Below are 20,830 nucleotides of genomic sequence, written 5' to 3' on the forward strand. Positions count from 1 at the left end.
ACTGAGTGAAATCCCAGGCATCTACTTAATGTACTGTGTAGGCTGCCAACTTCCATGTTGATTTATGCGAAACTAGCCAGGTACAGGGTTCAGCAGCTTGGTGCACTATGCATTTAGATTACGGAATTATGCATGCCCATCCCTCAACTTTACAATACACCATGATGGACTATACATATATAATAGGTAGATAAGAGCTGAGTATTGCCAGGCTTATGCTCACGCTAAAAGGACAGCAAGGTTGGCGTCACAATGAACCGGCATACCAGTCCTCTGTGAAACGCTGCAGCAGCGGCTTGATTAAATATGAGTAGATATGTTTGGCATGAGAAACGTTCAAAGGGAAATCGAGGAGTCGAGTAGTATTGGGGGTAAAGTCCATAAGAGATGATTTGCGATAACGCCGCCCTCATGCGAAACGAACCTAAAGAAACAGATGATAAAATAGACAGTCCCAAGGGAACAAGTCTGTTACGCACGCATACTATATACCCATTACGAACGCCACACGGGTACCTACCCGGATGACGTCTCGCGGATTTGTAGATGTGATCCTACCGTGACGCCTTATGTTTCGCTACCTTCAAGTATGCTCCCTTCCAGCCTGCCAAAACGCCAACTCCGGTAGTGGAACTCCCGCTGCGAGGCAGTGACTCGCCCAGCGAGGGCTTGATTTATGGGATCAATCTTCCCAGCTTTTCTCGACCGTCTCACGCACCCGCTTGGTGTACTCTTTTCGGTTATCCTTGTAGAGATTTGACGCTTCAACATTGGCAGGAGATCCCGTGTTCGGGTCGTTAAGTAGACTAGAAGACGCCACAGTTAGCATCGCCCTTTCATACGATGTCGGGGACCGCACCTACCTTTGTATACTTGTTAAAACAGCAGCCACATCGTACGTGGGGCTCCACCGGTTTTGTAGAATATCCAGGCAAAGCTCGCCGGTAGCATATACATTGGGGTGGAACATTTGGCTGATGAACTTCACGGCAGGTGGCTTGTTCGGATACTGCTCTTCGAAGTGCATTACCAAACGAAATGTCCCGTCCTCAAATGGAGTGTCGGCGGGCCCGATGATCACAGCATTCCTGGATGCGAAGGTCAGTCTGGCGCAACTACGGATATCGAGCGGGTTGCGGCCTTGGTCTTACCAGGTCATGACGTTGTCAGGTACGGGCGATGCAGATACCCCAGCTGGGGGGTCTGTCTGCATTCGCTGCGAAAGAAGACTGATTAGTCAAAAACGCGGATGGTTCTCAGCAGCCGGCATACCTTGAAGTCTCGCATCAAACGACGGCGGGCAGCGGTGGACATGATGACTAATGGTTTGGTTGCTAATGCTGATATGTTCCGGTAGTTTGAAACAAGACGGAGGGACCTCGAATGCCCAAGGGGCGTGTACACGGCAAAATATTGAAAGGGTCGGCGATCTTCTGAGCGTGCTGAAAGATGGTTGGTATGTGTGAAATGAGGTGGGATGTGATGTAGGGAATCAGGCGGGATAAGATGATGAGGTAAACATGGTAATTCTTATACCTATTTAAGGATATCATCTAAAAGGCTAAACGCTCTGGAGGCAGATGCATGGAACTGGTAAATTCACTTATCGATGTATGGTGGGGGCCAGCCAGGCTCGCCAGGTACTTACTTAAGTACCTAATACCTAGTAAAGCTTGGCATACCTTGGGAAGGTCAGGTAGGGGCGACAGACCAACAGACGTGGGGAACCTGGAGTCAAGTACCTAGGTAGCTTGTCCCGCCAAAAGCCGAGGCATAGCGTCGGCAAGCGCAGCGACTCAACCTGGGCATCTCGCCCACGTTGCTGAATCAAACATTCTTAGAACATAATCATGTGAGATGTCACCTAAAGAAAGTCTTTCGGCGTCTCTTTCGTAAATATTAGCACAGGGCGCTTTCCAATTTACCGCTGACAGTTCTCGTTACTCTCTCGATCAATATTACATACTTCCAACATGGTGTTACAAACAAGTAGACAACTTGCCCGAGGCATTTCGCACGTCAGGGTGCCTCTCAATACATCAAGTCGCCACTTCTCGGTGCAGAGTGCCCTGAGACGGGAAATTCAAGATGCTTATATCTTGAGTGCGTCCAGGACGCCGACAGCTAAAGTACGCTCGCTGGACTATGCCGCTGCTTAACTATATGCACAATGGCTCAGCTAACAAACCGCCATTCTTAGTTCAACGGCTCATTTCTTACTGTATCTGCGCCGAAGCTTGCCGCTGTCGCCATAAAATCTGCTCTCGACAAGTCCAAAGTGCCCGTTGAAAAGATAACCGATGTCTATATGGGCAATGTCTTGCAAGCTTCCGTCGGCCAGGCTCCTGCTAGACAAGCATCGATATTTGCCGGATTACCCAAGAGTGTCGAGGCTATCACAATAAATAAGGTCTGCGCATCTGGCCTGAAGGCCGTTGTGTTCGCAGCCCAAAATATTCAGCTTGGTTTGAGCGAAGCCCAGGTGGCCGGCGGTATGGAGAATATGTCACAAGTTCCGTACTATATGCCTAGGGCAAGTGGTTTGCCCGGCTTTGGCCACATCAAGGTGGAGGATGGACTGTTAAAAGATGGTCTAACTGACGTGTACGATCAATTCCACATGGGAATATGCGCCGAAACGACTGCTAAGAAATACGAAATCACCCGTGAACAGCAAGACGAATACGCCATTCAGTCCTACAAGCGTGCGCAAGCTGCTTGGAAGGACAAAGCATTTGCGGACGAGATTGCGCCCGTTACCGTTAAAGGCAAGAAGGGGGACACCATTATCGACACTGACGAGGGATATCTAGATATTAAGCCAGAGCGAGTGCCAACTCTCAAGCCAGCATTCCTTCGCGATGGCTCCGGTACTGTCACAGCGGCCAATGCATCTACCCTCAATGATGGAGCTAGCGCTTTGGTGCTTGGTAACAAGGCAATTGCTCAAGAATTCGGGGCGGGTTCGAGGGTATTAGCACGAATTTGCAGCTCCGCAGATGCAGCTGTAGATCCCGTCGACTTTCCCATTGCCCCGGCCAAAGCCGTTCCCATTGCGCTTGAGCGTGCGGGAATAACGAAGGACCAGGTGGCTGTATGGGAATTCAACGAAGCGTTTGCAGCTGTCATCAAGGCTAACGAAAAGGTATTTATTCACCCATCCATAATGCCGCGCATAAAACACGATAACTAACAGAGCGTGACAGATCTTGGGCCTGGAAAACGCGCGGGTTAATCCCCTAGGTGGCGCCATATCCCTAGGTCATGCTTTGGGCAGCTCAGGGTCTCGGATTTTAACTACGCTTCTTCATCAACTCAAGCCTGGCGAGTACGGAGTTGCCGCCATCTGCAACGGTGGCGGAGCTGCAACAGCTGTGGTTGTTCAACGGATCGAAAAGGTATGAAAATGATATCTCAATCTTGTGTACAGCTTATGACAAAAAGCGGCACTAGCCTTGCAATATGAATGATGATTTCAAATGACATGATAAGCCGGCTCTCTTATTGCAATCATACCTCAAAGCTCAACCCCCCTAAGGATGGGTTGACATGCTTAATCAAGCTACAAAAGATACTCGTAGAGATGATGTTGTAATGTAGAATGGTATCGCGAAGCCGCACTCACTCACTGAACTGGCATGTGATAATGGCATTCACCAGAACGACGTCATTCTGCTAAATTGCATAGGCGATGCGGCTGCTTACTTCTATATGCATAAAGAAAGAACACTCAATGAAACGGCCCACCTGCAGTGTGACCCACAACCTTGAGGTACGTACCCAAGTACCTACATATGTAGCTTAGCATCGACATACACATTTACTACCGCGTCGTCTTATGAGTTTCTGAGATTCCTATCTCGAGAACACGCAGGTGCTAGGAGACTAGGGTGGTCTGGTGATGATTCCAGTGACCAATCTCATCATCAATAGCTCTTAGGTCGGCTTCGTTCATGCAAAATAATGTGAATGACCCCCAAGAAAAAGAAGCTGTAGCAGTCTTGTATCTGCAAATCCGTCCGCCATGGCTTTAGCCATTGAGTTCTTGACTAGCATTCGAGGCTTTTTGAAGACACGCAACGGCATTGGACTTCGTGACTGGCTTCGGGTCGAGCCGCCTCTACCCCAACAGTACCATGCTCTGGCCACTGAACTCAAGACCGGCTATCGTGATGCTAATGCCATTGCAAAGCTCGTCGAGAGGTGTCTGCCCGAGGAGGATGACCTACCAGAAGATCAAGGCACTGCGTGGCCAGGGTTCATCGCGTTTGTCAAGGAATACTTTGAGTACTGGCGAGATGTAGACTTCGATGACCTTCTCGGCGCACACCAGCTTCTCATGGGCCTGACCAAGTAGGTACTTATTGACAATTGCCCTCCTTCATACTAGAGCGTTCCGAACCGCTGACCCAGATGCCAGTTCATGTACGACAGTACTAAATCATCCGACGTACGGGCTTATAATGCTTGAAACGAGCGTGTCTTTATGCGTCTCTCTGTCCAAGCTATCGATGACCCTGAATAAACGTCCGGATCTGACTAAGAAGCTTAAAGCCGTGGATACGGGCGACGATGACCAAACTTCAATCGTTGGCACTACGGCAGAAGTAATCCAGAAGTTCTTCACTACATGTCTTACAGATCGAACAAGCCAGCGATATGGTCGGCCAGACGGTAAGAAAGTCGGGGTCTATATATTCGCAAACCTCACTCTGAAGCTATTGTTCGCTGTACGTAGCCTCCTATCAAAGATCAAGTGTCGAACTCCGTGCTAATTCGACGTAGTGTCGCAAGACGCAATTGGGAAAACAGCTTTTTACCAATGTTAGCGCCAAAGCCCCTCCGTTGTCATTCTACCCAGCAGCGCAGAGGGTTACGTATCTATATTACCTAGGACGGTTCCATTTTATCAACAACCACTTCACGCGAGCTTCTCGCTGCCTTGAGCAGGCCTATGTTCAGACGCCACCTAGCTTTCAAAAGCACCGACGCCTTATTCTTACGTACCTAGTTCCTTCTAACATGATGCTGGGACGTCTCCCTTCTCCAACGCTGTTACAGAGACCAGAGATGCAATCGATAGTGCCCATCTTCTCGCCGTTTACCCAGGCCGTTCGCACGGGAAACTATCTTCTTTTCCAGCAGGCCCTCGACATGAACGAGAGTTGGCTATTTCGCAAAGGGTTACTACTTACCCTTACTTATCGCCTGCGCCCATTGCTCTGGCGTTCCCTCTCTAGGCGGACCTTTCTACTCACATATGTCGCACCCACAGACGCCGAAGATTCGCGCAAAGCCGCGACGCTGGAGCTACCACACCTCCTTATCACCGCCTCATACGTTCAAAAACGTTTAGAAGGATACTTACCGGCCAATCCCGGTGTCAAAGGCAGCCAATCACATAGTAACAAGATGCTACTCAAGGCCGTCTCCAATAGTGCAGGTTCCAGTCCCAATGTGTCAACGCTTGCCCCGCCACCTGGAGGACCCAAAATTCTACGTCCAAATGAGGGCTTGATATGGGGAAACATGGCCGTCACCGCAGATCACGTCGAAGACATGGTAGCTTCTCTCTGTGCGCAAGGGCTGCTTCACGGGTATATTGCGCATTCCCAAGGTCGGTTCGCTATTACGGGCACAAAGCAGAAAGGGAGCGCTGTAGCTGCGGGCTGGCCTTCTGTTTCTGAAGTACTTGCCCAGAAGGACGATGACATCCCTGGTTGGGTTAGAGACCAGTGAAACAAGACCAATCTGCACCCCATCGTGTTTCTCGTTTCACATCTATAGGTCCCGTGGTTTATATATATTGTATAAGAGGGCCATCGGTCGAGGCGGGTTTTGACGATGTATACGAACTAAATGATACCCGATATTACTGAACCTGTCCTGTCCGTATTTGGGTCAAGAATTTGGTGGAGGGCATTAGTAATTGAGCACATCGAGTAATAACACAGATATGGAATGTCCACCTCGGTCAAAACGTCATTCAGAGAGAAGAGGATTGTGTTCTAGAAAATCTGTAACTGCGTTGGGTATTCGCACTCGAAATTACACACTCCATTTGAATTAGGTGAACATACTTCAGAGTATTGTCAGTACTATCTAAAGGAGTTGAAATGCTACCCTGCCCATCTCACGCTGTTCTCGAGTTTCTCCACCAACCACTCACGATCTGGCAAAAGTGATCTGCAGAAGCGAAAGGCAATTCTGCTGCTGTACGTAGACAACACACCTGAAGCCCCCCAGATTCCCACAATGCCTAGAGGTTAGTGCCGCCTCGCCTCCGCGGGGGATCTGGGAAGTGAACACACTTCACCGGGACAATGGATGTGAGAGGATCGTGCTCCTTGAGTGGATTCGATAAATGATGGCTTTTACCCGGTCTTGTACAGAAGCTTGAGACTCGGTGTCGTGCGTTCGAAAATCGTAGGGGATCATTGAATGCTCTAGTAACGAGTCGGCGATTGATCATCTCGAGAACATAAAGACAATTATATACTCCTGTTCTATTTCTTCTATCCTGCCTTTCAAAACTAGCAGACATGAAATTCATCGCCTCACTCCTCGGCAGCGCATCGCTCGTGCTCGCCGCCAGCCGGACGTCCCCGCCACCGGGTTGTCTGCACGTAGCGAAGAGCGGCGGGGCGTATTCGACGGTGCAGTCGGCCATCAACTCGCTGTCGACGACGAGCAGGACGGCGCAGTGCGTCTTCATCGACCAGGGCACCTACACTGAGCAAGTGTATATCCCCTCGCGCTCCGCTGCGCTCACCGTCTACGGCTACTCTGCCGACACCACCTCGTACGCGAACAACAAGGCTACTATCACGTATAATCTGAGCGCTGCCTCTGCCGGGAACAATGATGCGTCTGCCACGTTGAGGGTCCATGCTGCTAATGTTAAGGTCTATGTAAGTAATGCCTTGATATATATTCATATTTCTCTCCTGTCTGGGTAGAAGCCATATACTCCTGCATGCGCAATATCATCCTATACTCCGCTTATGAAAGCGATCTGCTAACATCGATATGTTTTCAAGAACGTTAACGTCGTCAACTCCTGTAGGTTCCTACGTATAACACCTTAATCGCAATCAGCATTCTTGTTAGGCTAGAATGGGCCAGAAGAGGATAAAGTGACAAAGAAGCTTGCTAACGACATTGCGAGCGTGTAGATGGCAAAGGCAGCCAGGCCCTCGCGCTCAGCGCACAGGCGAGCAGTGGGTACTACGGCTGCCAGTTCTACGGGTTCCAGGACACGGTCCTGGCAAACGAGGGCCAGCAGTATTACAGCCAGTGCCTGGTCACGGGCGCCACCGATTTCATCTTCGGCCAGCGGGCGCGCGCGTGGTTCGAAGGGTGCGATATCCGGGTTCGCAATGGCGGATACTACATCACAGGTTCGTAAATCCACCCATCCTCGGTATCCGTAGCAGCAGAGATGGATGTAACACTCGCTCTGGGTATACAAGCAAAGCTGACCGCGAATAACCCCAGCCAATGGCCGTGATTCCTCGAGCAATCCCTCGTACTACCTGTTCAACAACTGCGACGTCGCCGCCGGCGCCGGCGAGTCCGTCTCCAGCGGCTCGTACTACCTTGGTCGTCCGTGGCGGAAATACGCTCGCGTCGTGTTCCAGAACACAGCGCTGAGCTCAGGTGAGTACCTACCTACCTACTTACCTATCTATCTGTCCACATACGTAGCCGCCTGATCCACCTGAGACGACATGCTAACCGCATCAAAGTCATCAATTCAGCCGGCTGGTCGAAGTGGAACGGCGACAACGACGTCGGCAACATCTACTACGCCGAGTACGCCAACACGGGTTCGGGCGCCAGCGGCTCGCGCGTCTCGTGGGCGACGACGCTGCGCTCGGCCGTGAGCGAGAGCACGGTGCTCGGGAGCGACTATGTGAGCGGTGCTTGGTATGATGCTAGTTATCCGAGCTAGAGCGCACGACGGCATTCCGGTCGCACAGGTGTCGCTTTGCAGTTTGTCTGTCTGTGTGTGTGTCCTAGCTGAGCAAAAGGGCCTGTGCGTTGGCAGCCATCTAAGCTAGGGAGTTCTTTGAAGCAACTGACGCCGGAAACCTAATGCCATGTATACAGCCAATTTAAGGAATTTTATAATCTTTCTTTATTGGCAGTTTCGGTTTCGATAGATTGACATTTGTAGGCCGTCGTTCTCAAGCTATATCTAGTGTGATGGGGCTAAGAATCGAGCCGAATTAAGCCAGCGGCCACAGTATCATACATAGTACACATCCTCGCTGGAGACGTCACGGAAAGCGATGGCGTTTTTCTCTCCTCCCTTTTTGCGCCTTTCCAGGAAACCATCTCAAAGCGACACCAGAGCTGAGGCTGTTCTAAGTATCACGGCGTAGACTATATATATCCCTTGGGACGACAAAGCTGAAACAGCATTATTGGCTCAGGTCTCTAGAATACCCATACCATGTGCTGCGCCGTCTTCGTGGCTTTGTTTTAGGCTAAAGTGGCTGGCTCCCTTGATGAGGTCAAGTTGACTATCTTCTAGAGTATTTTTCATTTTTCATTTTGTATTTTTTTTTCATTTTCTTTTTTTTCGTATCGTATCTCACCGCCAATTCAAGTCTAATAAGATGCTTTCTATCTGAAGTCTTATACCTTGACCAAAACATCAATATACTATGTAAGATGTGCCTATCAGTATGCAGTGTAGTGTACTAAGTTTGCGGCCCCTAATGCGAGTTGGAAATTGGTTTCCGTCACAGTGCACCTGGAATCCTACGGTTCACGACAACGTGGACAGAACTTGCGCTGGTCTGATTGGTCTCTTGTCGTTGTCGTGTGTCGTTACAATATTGGTTGAGTTATTACCAACTTGGAGCTTACAGTATCTGAACAGTCAGTAGTACACGGTTCCCCCGCTAACACGGGCCTTTTCCCCCTCCTCAGATTAATAGCTGGCGGTCTGGTTTGCGAAAATCGTACCATGTAAGCAGACGAAGAGCATTACCTGACTGGTAATATTCCTTCATCGTTACAATATACCGGTAGAGTCTCTATAACTCCCATCAATTTGTATGTGTAGTAATCACCGTAGTGTATTGTGACTGGCATGGCATGGCCGTGAATAAATCTACCGAGAATACGATGTACATAACATACTAGGATTTCTTATGTGTATTAATATAGGTACCGGTATTACCTATCAGGTACACACATTCACGACCTTCTTGTACCTGCAGTAGTGCCGTAATTAGATCGGCCACTTGCATAAGGGGCTGATCAAGTTTTCTCCCACCCCTGTTCAGAAGCCCTGTTCTAGCGCGTTGCCCAAACCGAATCGCGCAGATTGGAGAGGGCCAGTAACAGAGCAAAGAGAGCTCCTGAACTACACGTGTGCTTCTGGTTTTAGGCGCTGGGATGTATGACCAGTGGTCATCACCAGATGTGCTAATTACACGTAAGGGCAGAGTGAGGGTGGAGGAGTAAGGGTTAAGGGTGAATGGTTAAAGGCAAGGAGATACCTAGCATGTTCGTCTCGGTTGCCATCGTCTATCGTCTATTGGTGTCATTGGCCCACTGACGATCCCAGGTGTACGAGCCTCTTCAGCCAATCATCGCGTCTCGTCCATCACATTTCCGTTTTCGAACACTGGCTCATCTCATTCCAGAGATTCCACCGCCCAACGCACCGCACCCAGACATTGCGGACGGGCTCAGGAGTCATGGCGCGCAGTCTAACCCTGTTCTGCCCTGGCCAGCAAAGGCCAGCACAGGCCATCCATCCACCAACGGTTCAGAAAACAGCTTATGACCCGATGGCATGCGGGTCTTCCCCTAGGCTAGATCAAGACTCTGGTCTGCTCTGGTCTTGCCCTAAGCCCTCTTCGTCTGGGAATGGCACGCTGGCCGACCAGGATTGGTGTGGTCCAGGTGGCCTGGACCGATCAGCTTGTTGGTTAGGTTCCCTGTTTCGTCGTTAACAGACCTGCTCTACCGCAACCAGTCAGCACCATAATGACTTCGTTGCCCTAGTCTGCCCTCCCTTCGAATCTCTCCTTCCACTCACTCTCTTCGCTCGTTACGCTGGAGTCGTGTCGTCGTGGGTTGCGTTCATTTCTATCACACTCGTTTACCATTAACACAATCGTTACACTCTGGGAGATATTCTCCCATTACACTCGTTCCGTACAGAAATCGCGCGTACCCCAAAGCTGTAGGAGTAACAGGAGCTACATTAGTGTAAACTCTCCTTGTTCGTCACGACGTCGATCTACAGCCCGACCGCTGATCACTTAACGTCCTAGTACGAGAAGGAATTAAACTCTGGTATCGGCTCGACGACATTCTGACGCGAAAATGAAAACAACAACGTTGAAAGCCGCCGTAGGGTCGGCTATGCTGCTCTTGGCGACTCAGCCGGAATGTGTTAGCGCACAACATCATCACCAGCATCAACACCGAGATCTTCACCATCAACATCACCACCACGCTAGCAAGAGAGATCAGTTTGCTGCGAGCAATGCTACTTCCAATCCTCGGTATGAGTCTCGCCGGCCGGAGAAGCTTCAAGCTCGCGGAGGTGCAAAGTGCGAATTTCCGACATCAAAGGGGCTTTTTGCCGTCACCCCAGATGCTATGAACGGAGGCTGGGCGTTGGCACCCGATCAGGAATGTGTTGATGGCACTTGGTGTCCTATTGCTTGCCCTCCCGGACAAGTGATGGCTCAGTGGAAACCTGGCACGCATTATACCTACCCTGATTCCACTGTTAGTACACTCCTCCGCTGCCTGTGTACACGAATCAACTACTAACAGTTTTCTAGTGCGGAGGTATCTACTGCAACGGTGGTGAGATTGAAGTGCCTTTTGAGGATAAGCCGTGGTGTGTAGATGGCACTGGTACTGTCGAGGCCGTCAATAAAGCTGGTAGCGTCGTTTCGTTCTGTCAGACGGTACTGCCCGGTTACGAAGACATGATCATTCCCACCGATGTCCATGATAGTGCCACCTTGGCCGTTCCGGATCCCTCGTACTGGGATTCAACAGCATCCCAGTAAGTTTACTCAACAGACCTATTGTAGCCAGCGTCTAACTGTAGCAGCTTTTATATCAATGCGCCTGGTGTGAGCTCTGATGAGGGATGTCACTGGGGAGACGAGTCAAAGCCCATAGGCAATTGGGCTCCGTACGTCGCCGGTGCCAATACCGATGGCAGCGGCAACACATTTGTTAAGCTTGGGTTGAACCCTGTGTGGCAGGACAGTGCCCTATTTAGCACGAAGCCCACATTTGGCCTCAAGATCGAGTGTGATGGAAACTGTAACGGTCTACCCTGCGAGATGGATGGTAACGGCATAGTCAGCAACAACAAGGCTACTGGTGCTGGCGGCTCTGACTTCTGTGTCGTTACCGTTTCTAAAGGCGGCAAGGCAAGCATTATTGTTTACAATCTAGACGGGTCCAGCGGTGATGGTGGTGATGGTGGAGATAGCGGTGATGATGAGACCACATCGAGCCCTGAACCAACACCCACCTCTACCTCAACTCCTACGCCAACTCCAACCCCTACATCTACATCGACTGAGGAGCCTACCACGACAGAAACCCCTACTACATCCAGTGTTCCAACAACGACAGAAACGCCGACGTCTACGTCCACCCCTACCCCTACCCCTACAACGTCATCTTCGTCGGAGGTGCCAACAACGTCATCTAGTACCAGCATCAAGCTAACTACATACTCGGCGGTCCCAAGCTCAAGCAGCTCTGTCGAGTTTAAGGGTGCTGTGTATCATCAAAACGGGACTAGTACTGAAGCTATTTCCTCCAAGAAGCCGACGGGAACTTCGGTTTTCTCTGCGGACAGCACCAGTGAAGTTCAGATTGAGAGCCAAGGCGGAAGTGAGAATGGGGCCGAGAGCGAGTCTTCTCCCACTGAGACGAGCAAGAGTGAGAACGCCGGTCGGCGCCAGGACGGTGCTGCCGTGGGTCTTATTGTCGCATGCGTGGCTGCAATCTATCTTCTCTAAGATGAAGGTTGGCATAACCCCCGATTTTGGCCGTTAAAATTTTTTTTCTCGCACTCTTTGCGGCGCGAAGACATTTATAATCCGCAAATGGCGTCATCTTTGACCCGATTTACTTCAGTATATACCGCAGTACGGTCCGGATCCCAACGTGATCACGATCGAGTCCCTGCATATAACGAACGACTTAGTTGATATTGTTTATTGTCTATTCTACACACTCTCGCTCGGCAGCTCAGGGTTGCCCGGTATGAGTTATTATTTGTGGAAGCGAGGTGTATAAGTTGATTCTGGCGAATTTTGGAATATTATACCCATTCTGCATGCTACGTTATATATATATTTTTGGATCAACCTCTTACCCGAATAGTTGTACCTGGTGCAGTTGGTCAGGGAAGAGGGGGGGAGGCAAAAGCTATTGATACGCGGAACATGATGAAAGATGAAACAAATGACGCTATCGAGAAACTTGCCTTGTTGTGTGTTTTTGAAGTCCATGGTGACTCTTGAGAAGGCAGAAGGGTGTTTAGGAGAGACATACATATTATTGGTATATATCACGCTTCATTATTTCTTTATTTTTAGAAATAGAGCCAATCCCACATGGCAATACCTTCTTGAATAAGCATCGACTGCTTCTGGGCTAAATCCACGAATAGAAAGGGCGTATCCATGTGCTCCCCCATGTGCCGTGATATTACAAGTTGCATCAACGGGAGTTCTGAATTAAGTGAGGTTAAGACAATAAGCAAACGTGCTGCAGCTGGTCACGTATCGAAACAACATCCAACCAGCGATTTCAATAACACCAGATATATCTCGCCCCATGGAAGAGCATCTCAACTACCCAGATATTCACTACAATCATTTAATGCCTAATACGACGCGCCCTTTATACATGCAGAATTGATGATTTACTATATGTGACGGAGCAGCACGGCGCTTTTACTAGCGGCGTAGCGCTTTCGCCAATGGCGCAGCACTCCTAGCCAGTGGCGCAGTGCGCCCCTGACGAGGGCGTACTACGCCCCGGCAGAAGCGCACCTATAAGGGCGCTTTTGGCAGGGGCGTTACGTTCCGAGGATTAGCCGGAACGCCTATATAGTTAGAATTTTCCACGCACTTTATTACAGAATTAATAATAAAATAACGCTTTTAATTTAACTTTAAAAACGTTGCTTAAAAATGCTAGTTTAATTTTATTAATTATAAATATCCATTAAAGTTATAAGCCCGGTTTATTTATAAATTAGGTTTTTAATTAAGATTAATATTCTTTTATTATTAATTATATAAAGTATATTTCTTTTTTTTACCTTTTAATTATTTAATATTTATAAGTATACTTTATAAATATATAATATTTAAACTAAATTTAATAAAGTTTATTATTTTAAATAATATTATATTATATTTAATTAAAAATTAAGTTAATTAGTTTACCTATTTTTAAATATATATAAAAGTATATAATATTTAAAAAATAATAAACTTAAATCCTTTATAAATATTTAAAAAGGTTAATACTTTTTTAAGCCTTTAAATATTTTTAACTTTTATAAAGGAATTTATAAAGGAAAATATTATAACCTAAAGAAAAGTAACTTATATTAAGGCTATAATTAAATAGGAATTAAAGTATAACAATTTTAATAAATTAATATTAATTCTAAATAAAAATATTAATAATAAAAAGTTTAAGAAATAATATAATAATATTATAATAATATAATTATTAAGGATAGTTTAATAAAATATTTTTATAATTAAATATAATATACTTTTTAATTAAATTAATTATATAATTAATAAAAACTGTTTTAAAATTATTTATATAATAATTATTAATAATAATAAGCTATAAATTTAAAACCTTATTAAAGCGTTTTAAAATATTATTATTCTATTAAAGTTTAATATTTTAATAATAGTTTAATAGGATTATTATATTATATTTAAAAGGGTAAACATTAGGAATATTAATATAATAAAATAATATTAAAAATAAAATTTAATATATTAATATATTAAAGTAAAAGATATTTTAAACATTAAAGGAATTTTAATAATAAAGAACTTTTTAAAAATGCTTTTATAATATATAATACCTTTATAAATAAATATATAATTAATAAAAGTTATTAAAAATAAAATGCTAAAAAGATTAATTATAATATTAAATAATTTTAATAAAGTATTTAGGGGCCTTATTAATAAAAATAATATATAAAGGTATAAAGGTATAATAATCTTTATAATGCTTAATATAACCCCCTTAAATAATAATTTAAATAATAATACCTTTTAAAAGTTTTTAAAAGTATATAAAAAAAGGAAGGAATATTTATACCTATATATATTAAACTTTAAAAAAATATATTTATAAAAACTATAAAAGTATAAAAAATTATAATTTATAATTATTAAAAAAAGTAACCTATATTTAATAAAACTATTAAATAAATAAACTATTAAAGATATTAAAATATATTATAAATATATTTATTAAAATAATTTATATAAAACTATTTCTATTAATAAATAAAAGGTTATTTATAAAGGAACCCTATTTAATTAAAAATTAAATAGGAAAAAGAAGTTTTTTAATAAATAAGTTATATATATTATAATTAGCTTAACGTTCCTATTATTAAAGGTATACCTAATAAGATTTAACTTAAAAGAAGAGGAATTATACTTTTATTATAAATAATACTTTAACTTTATATAATTTTAATAGCCCATTATTAAGAAGTATTTAAAATATTAGGGTATATTTATTTAATATTAATAAAATTAAAAAAGTATTTATTATTAATATAAATAAAGGTAATATAGTTTTAAAAAGTTCTTAAAGCATTAAAGCATCCTTATATAATATAGCTTTAAGTAAATAATAGTAATAATCTATATATTAATATATCCTATTTCTTTAAGCTATAGTAGTAGGAGCGTAGTACTTTATAAATTATACTTTATATTCTTATATTAAGTTATTAATGAAGATTGCTTTATAGGAATAGTTATTAACCTATTTTACCTTTTAAATAAATCTAATTTAAAAGTATATTTAACCTTTAATTAAATATTATATATATTATTAAATAGTATATTTATTAATAATTATAGCGCATTATATTTAATAAATTAAAAAAAATTATTGGAATTAAATACTTTTATTTTAATTAAGGATAGAAAGGTAATAAATATAAAAATAATATAATTCCTAATTTTTAATATAGGGAAAAGGATTATTAAAAATGCATTTAATAATAAATATAGGTTATGTTTTATAGATTTAATATTTATTAAGGTAGCGCTTATTAAGGGATTTTATATTAATATTATTTTTAAAGTATATTTATAAAATAGTGGAATTTGGTATTATAGTTTAAACTATATATTATATTTTAAAAAAATTAAGAATAATATCCTTATAATAGAACTAATTAAATAGTATAACCTAATATTCCTTAAATATAAACCTATCTTTATTTATTTAAATAAGTCCTTATAATATTAATAATGGATTTCCTTATAGAAATTCCAATAAGTATAGTAGGATTAATTATAAATATTTATAAAGCTAGGAAATGAAAGCATTTATAAAAACTATTAAGTAATCCTTTAAAATTATAAAAGGATATAGAAATATTATAGCATTTTAAATTAAAATATTTAGGATTATATATATTTTAAACATTTATATATAGGGTGCAAAATGTAAAAATACTAAATATACCTAGATTTAAGTGTAAAAACTATATAGTAATATATATTTATTAAATACTTTTAAAAAGGATATTAGAAAGGTATTCTATAAAATTATTTTAAAAAGTTAATTAGGATTTATTTAATTATTTAAAAGGTTATAATAATATAAACTGGTTATTTATACTTAAAGATAAATTTAGCAGCTATATTTAGGTATACCTATTTATAAATAAATTATTGGATAAAGTTTTTAATAAATTATATAGGTTTAAATATTAAGTAATATATTATTTCTAACTCTTTATTTATAAGTTTTAAAGTAATAATAAGAAAGTAACAATTATAATAAAGGGTAAAATGCATTATAAGATTTGGGTAAAAAATGAAGGAATTAACGCTAAATTCTTTTTACCTTATTAAAAGGAAGGTTCCGGGGGAGTTAAAAGAGTAAAAAAAGAAATAATTAAAAAGGTGTTAAAAATATTATTCAAAATAGCGTTTTTAAAGAAGTTATAGCCTAAGGCAGCTTAAACGGTAGCCTGGCTATATAATATAAGCCCTTTAAAGGTATATAATTTATATATACCTTATAAGGTATTAAAATACTGGTTTATTTAATATTTTTAATAATATATATTTAAAAAAATAAAGGAGCTAATAAGTAATTTAAGGCTTAACTAAAGTAGCATTTATATATATAAATATAAAGTATACCTATTAAAAAAGGATTATAATATAAATAAATATAAATATAATTATAAAGTTAAACCTTAAATATATATTAAGTACCTAATAAGATATAAGTTAATTAAGGTATATTAAATATAAATATTTTAACTAAAGGAGGTTATTATTATTAAAGATATAGAATTTAACAAAAAGTTTTATTATAATAAGGAATAGGAATATTTAGCAATAAAGGTTATTAAAGTATATATAAAGCTTTTATAAATTATAAAAAAGGTTAAAAACTTTAATAGTGTTAAGGATATCTAGTTAAAAATAAGGGATATAATATTTAAGTTAAATATAAATACTTCTATTAATAATAGGGGGAAGATATTATATAACTTCGTTAAGCCCTTTATTACCCTTTTAAAGGAGTAAGAGTTAGGGGTAGGTATATTTAAGGATTAAAAAAAAGGATCCCTTAAGGGTTTATAATATAGACTTATAACTCTTTAAAAAATGCCTAAGTTAAATAAGCATTATTTTATAATAAAAGGTAACTTTAGCAATATAAATTAAATAAAAGATAATATACCTTAGGGAGCTATTATATTAAACATATAAAGTAATAGGTTATTATTAATAAGTACACCTTTTATACTTAAGGTAAGGCTTTAATTATTAATTAAAAGATAAAGATATAAATAAAGGGTATTTTTTTTAATAATAAGGTTAAGTTAAAAAGTTAAAGGTATAGCCCTAGAGCTTTAAAATAAAGATTAAAAGCGTTTAAAAAGAAATGTTAATATTATTATCTTTTTAACTATAATATTCTTTAATAATAAAATATATATCTTATATAATAAATATTAAAAAGCGTTCCTATAAATATTTTTACTAGATATAGTAAAGGTATTATATTAAGGGGATAAAGAATATAAAACCCTTTATATTATATTTATAGCTATAGTTATTTATAATAAAAAAGTATAGCTAAAATCTTATTAGGGGTATATATATTATAATAACTTAGAAAATTTATTATTTAAGAGTTAGAAAGATTTTAAAATATATACCCTAAAAAAGAAGTTTAAAAAGAATATTAAAAAGGAATTTTAAAGGTTAAAAAATATAAATGCTTTAAAGGTTATATTTAAAAAGCAGTTTAAAAATGCTTTACTATTATTAAAATGGGTGTTTATCTATAAGTTCGATAAAGAGGGCTATTTAAAAATATACAAATTGTAAATAATTGTAAAAGGAGACCTTTAAGCAGAAAATACCTTATAATTAACCTATACTATAATTCTAGCTACAAAAACATTTAAACTAATAATAGTGCTAATAGTATATTTAAATTTAGAAATTAAATAGTATAATATAATAAAGGCGTTTTTAAATACTATTTAAAAAGAGTAAAGTATAGTTATAGTAAATTTCCTTAAAGGATTTATAAATAGAAATAAAGTTAGTTTATTAATATATACTTTATATAGGTTATAGGATTTATTATTATTATAATATAAAAAGTTTGTAAAAATACTTTAAATTAATAATATAATTACTTTTTTAAAAAAGCTATACCTATTTTACATTTTAAATTACTATATATTTATTATTTTTTATATTAATAACTTTTTAATCTTATATAAAAAAGATTATTAATTTTAAATATAAAAGATTATTAATTAAATTAAAGGCATTTATAAGCTTAAAAAATAAAGAAATGCCTTATAATTCTTTAATATAAGGATAATTAAAGATAAAAAACGAAAGATTATAATATTACTTTATAATTAATATATTAAAAAAGTAATAAAGTATTATAGATTTAATAATTAAAGTTAGGTATTAATAATTCCTTTACTATATAAGGAATTAAAAAAGTTTTTAAAACAGGCTATAAAGTATAAAATTAAAGCATTTTAAAAGTATATTAAAACAATTCTATATAATACTATTATATTAAAACCAGATATAACTTATATAATAATATAATTATTAAAGTTTTTAACTAATCCTAGGCTAGATTATTTAAAAGCAATAAACTAAATTATTAAATATATATATATTATAAGGTTTTTATATATTATATATAACAATTAAAATATAAGTATATAAATGTTTATTATAATAGAAAATGCCTTCTTTATAAATAATTAAAAAATTAGGTACTTTTTATATAGATATATTATTTTATTATTTAAAGGTACAATTATATAAAAAGTAATATAATAAAGTATAATTATTATATTAATAATTAAAACTAAAATAAATGCTTTATTATTTATAAAAAAGGAAATAATAGCATTTAAGCAGCTTTTTAAAAATATTATATATAACTTTAAAAAAGTATAAATAATCTTCTTAAATAACTAATAAGCTATACATTTTATAATAGGAAAAAATAAACGTATTAATATTTAACTTTACTATATAAATATCTAAAATATATAAATAAAATAAAAATATATTAAAAGATCTTTTAAAGTTATATATTTATTAATAATATAAATATTTACTAATAGACTTATTAAGAATATATTAAAAATATAATTTAAATATTTTAAAGCGCTTATTAATTTAAAAGATAGAAATGCTATAATTATAAAAAGCAAATAAAAAAATAAATATATAGTTGATTTTAGGTATAAGGTTCCCTTTAATTTCTATTTAAAAACTTAAACTAAATTAAAACAATAAATAATAGATTATACCTTATAAAAATAATAATATAATAATAGGAGGAAAAGGAGGAAGAAAAAAGTATCCTTTTTAAAAGAAAAAGCTAAATATAATAGGTTTATCTTCTTCTTTTTTTTCTTCGTCTTTTTTATCTTCGTCCTTAAAGAACAGGAAACTATTAAGCATAGCAATACTGGAGATAGGCATTACTTAATTAATGGGGAAAGGTATAGCATTCTTCTTCATCTTTTTCTTTTTTTACTATTCCGAGGAATAGGTAGTATAATAAAACTTAATAGCCTTTATAAAGGTATTCTTTAAGAAAAACGCCTTATAAAAGGTTATATAAGCCTTTTAAATAGCTTAAGCACTTATTAAATAATTAAAATATATTAAAAGAATTATAAAAAGGGAATTAAACTTATATTTTTATTAATTATAAGGGCTAAAAGAGCAATAATAATAATAATAATAGTAATAATAGTATAATAAAGGTTATAAAACTAATTAACCTAATTATTCCAATTAAATATATATTATAAACCTTATAACTATAAAAATTTAATAATTTTACTTTAGCTTTTCCTATATTATTAACCTAAAAGTGCTAAAGGCGCCTTATAATAAAAAAGAAATATTTAAAGTATTTATATAAGTATATATAGTTTATAATTCTTTTAGCATTAAAGGTATTAAAAATCCTTTCTAGCTACTTATTTATAAATGCTTAACCTTTTAATAAAGGAGGATTAAGTATATTAATTATAGGGAATTAGGGTAAGTCCTAATACTATTAATAATTAGGCGCTAAAGCTAAAAGCGGTAGAAAAAGCAGGTAAGGGTATAATAGGGAAGAAAGTATAGTAAAAGTAAATAAAGGTATAAATAATATATATAACAATTAATATATCTTTTTTCTCTTTTTTTTCTTTATTATTTTTATTATTATTATTATTATTTTTATTTTTATCCTTATTTTTATTATTATTAATAATAATAATAAGGGCAATAGGGGTAAATGAATAAAGGGGGGGAGCTAAATATAAAGGTAATATAGGTATAAAAGAAAAAAGGGGGATAAAGCTAAAGTTAAATAAGCATAAAAAAAAGGGTTAAAATTTATATTAAGTTTTTCCTATATTAATATTTATATTACATTTTTTATAAATTTTAAATAAAAGTATATTATACTTTATAAAAATCGATTAAAAATAGGCTATAAAAATATATTTATACATTGGAATTATTACCTTCCTTTAAAAAGGAAAGGCTAATAAGGTAGAAATAGGAAAAAGCTTATAATAATATCTTTATATATATATATTAATATAATTCTTTAAACCTTAAAAGTATATAATATTAATAATATAAATAATATTAAACTATAATAAATATACTTTTAAAAAATATATATTTTAAGAAAAATAATACTATATAAAAAAAATAATTTATTAAATAAGGTTTTAACTATTAATAAAAAGTAAAAAGTTAATAAATATATTATAAAATAAAAGGAGCTATATATATTATATAATATATTAAAAATTATAAAAGGATAAAAAGGAAAAAAAAAAGAGAAAAGGCTTTATTTTAAAATATTAAAGGGGATATATATCCTTTATATATTATACTTTTAAATATATAATTATTATAATAATATTAAATAAATAAATAATAAAACTTTATATAATAATAATACTTTTTAATAAAGTATTTATTAATATATTAACTTTAAATATTAT

At 37.2% G+C, this 20,830-nt stretch overlaps 5 protein-coding genes across 5 annotated transcripts; 4 read left to right on the forward strand and 1 right to left on the reverse strand.

Annotated features, from left to right (window-relative positions):
- Positions 1-785: 785 nt before the first annotated feature.
- Positions 786-1,490, reverse strand: F5B22DRAFT_620222 (ubiquitin-conjugating enzyme/RWD-like protein). Its single transcript, XM_047975828.1, has 3 exons — positions 1,273-1,490; positions 1,152-1,216; positions 786-1,088 (listed from the first exon to the last, which is right to left on the reverse strand). The coding sequence occupies exons 1-3, from the start codon at positions 1,312-1,314 to the stop codon at positions 860-862; spliced, it is 336 nt and encodes a 111-aa protein (XP_047827516.1). The 5' UTR covers positions 1,315-1,490; the 3' UTR covers positions 786-859.
- A 285-nt stretch (positions 1,491-1,775) lies between these two features.
- F5B22DRAFT_620223 (acetyl-CoA c-acyltransferase) lies at positions 1,776-3,783 on the forward strand. Its single transcript, XM_047975829.1, has 3 exons — positions 1,776-2,129; positions 2,201-3,145; positions 3,207-3,783. The coding sequence occupies exons 1-3, from the start codon at positions 1,974-1,976 to the stop codon at positions 3,402-3,404; spliced, it is 1,299 nt and encodes a 432-aa protein (XP_047827517.1). The 5' UTR covers positions 1,776-1,973; the 3' UTR covers positions 3,405-3,783.
- On the forward strand, positions 3,640-6,155 carry F5B22DRAFT_391451 (uncharacterized protein). Its single transcript, XM_047971397.1, has 3 exons — positions 3,640-4,353; positions 4,421-4,730; positions 4,786-6,155. Exons 1-3 carry the CDS (start codon positions 4,025-4,027, stop codon positions 5,737-5,739), a joined length of 1,593 nt encoding a protein of 530 aa, XP_047827518.1. The 5' UTR covers positions 3,640-4,024; the 3' UTR covers positions 5,740-6,155.
- Positions 6,156-6,172: 17 nt separating this feature from the next.
- On the forward strand, positions 6,173-8,572 carry F5B22DRAFT_620226 (carbohydrate esterase family 8 protein). The gene is made up of 5 exons (XM_047975830.1): positions 6,173-6,911; positions 7,041-7,062; positions 7,176-7,400; positions 7,498-7,659; positions 7,749-8,572. Exons 1-5 carry the CDS (start codon positions 6,543-6,545, stop codon positions 7,952-7,954), a joined length of 984 nt encoding a protein of 327 aa, XP_047827519.1. The 5' UTR covers positions 6,173-6,542; the 3' UTR covers positions 7,955-8,572.
- Positions 8,573-10,350: 1,778 nt separating this feature from the next.
- Positions 10,351-12,023, forward strand: F5B22DRAFT_649848 (beta-glucosidase-domain-containing protein; the record flags this gene model as incomplete). Its single annotated transcript, XM_047979228.1, has 3 exons — positions 10,351-10,761; positions 10,818-11,047; positions 11,096-12,023. The coding sequence occupies 3 exons, from the start codon at positions 10,351-10,353 to the stop codon at positions 12,021-12,023; spliced, it is 1,569 nt and encodes a 522-aa protein (XP_047827520.1).
- Between the last annotated feature and the right edge of the window lie 8,807 nt (positions 12,024-20,830).

Source organism: Xylaria bambusicola (genome assembly GCF_022495145.1).
Source record: "Xylaria bambusicola strain CBS 139988 unplaced genomic scaffold F5B22scaffold_47, whole genome shotgun sequence".
Lineage (NCBI taxonomy): Eukaryota > Fungi > Ascomycota > Sordariomycetes > Xylariales > Xylariaceae > Xylaria > Xylaria bambusicola.

Bases quoted from the DNA above. Each gene is read 5' to 3' on its own strand.
- F5B22DRAFT_620222 (XM_047975828.1), bottom strand. From the start codon at position 1,314: ATGTCCACCGCTGCCCGCCGTCGTTTGATGCGAGACTTCAAG. The intron at 1,217-1,272 runs GTATGCCGGCTG...CTTCTTTCGCAG, and splicing joins GTTTGATGCGAGACTTCAAG to CGAATGCAGACAGACCCCCC. The intron at 1,089-1,151 runs GTAAGACCAAGG...CTTCGCATCCAG, and splicing joins CCTGACAACGTCATGACCTG to GAATGCTGTGATCATCGGGC.
- F5B22DRAFT_620223 (XM_047975829.1), top strand. From the start codon at position 1,974: ATGGTGTTACAAACAAGTAGACAACTTGCCCGAGGCATTTCGCACGTC. The intron at 2,130-2,200 runs GTACGCTCGCTG...CGCCATTCTTAG, and splicing joins CCAGGACGCCGACAGCTAAA to TTCAACGGCTCATTTCTTAC. The intron at 3,146-3,206 runs GTATTTATTCAC...AGAGCGTGACAG, and splicing joins TCATCAAGGCTAACGAAAAG to ATCTTGGGCCTGGAAAACGC.
- F5B22DRAFT_391451 (XM_047971397.1), top strand. From the start codon at position 4,025: ATGGCTTTAGCCATTGAGTTCTTGACTAGCATTCGAGGCTTTTTGAAG. The intron at 4,354-4,420 runs GTAGGTACTTAT...CCCAGATGCCAG, and splicing joins CTTCTCATGGGCCTGACCAA to TTCATGTACGACAGTACTAA. The intron at 4,731-4,785 runs GTACGTAGCCTC...AATTCGACGTAG, and splicing joins CTCTGAAGCTATTGTTCGCT to TGTCGCAAGACGCAATTGGG.
- F5B22DRAFT_620226 (XM_047975830.1), top strand. From the start codon at position 6,543: ATGAAATTCATCGCCTCACTCCTCGGCAGCGCATCGCTCGTGCTCGCC. The intron at 7,401-7,497 runs GTTCGTAAATCC...GAATAACCCCAG, and splicing joins TGGCGGATACTACATCACAG to CCAATGGCCGTGATTCCTCG. The intron at 7,660-7,748 runs GTGAGTACCTAC...ACCGCATCAAAG, and splicing joins GAACACAGCGCTGAGCTCAG to TCATCAATTCAGCCGGCTGG.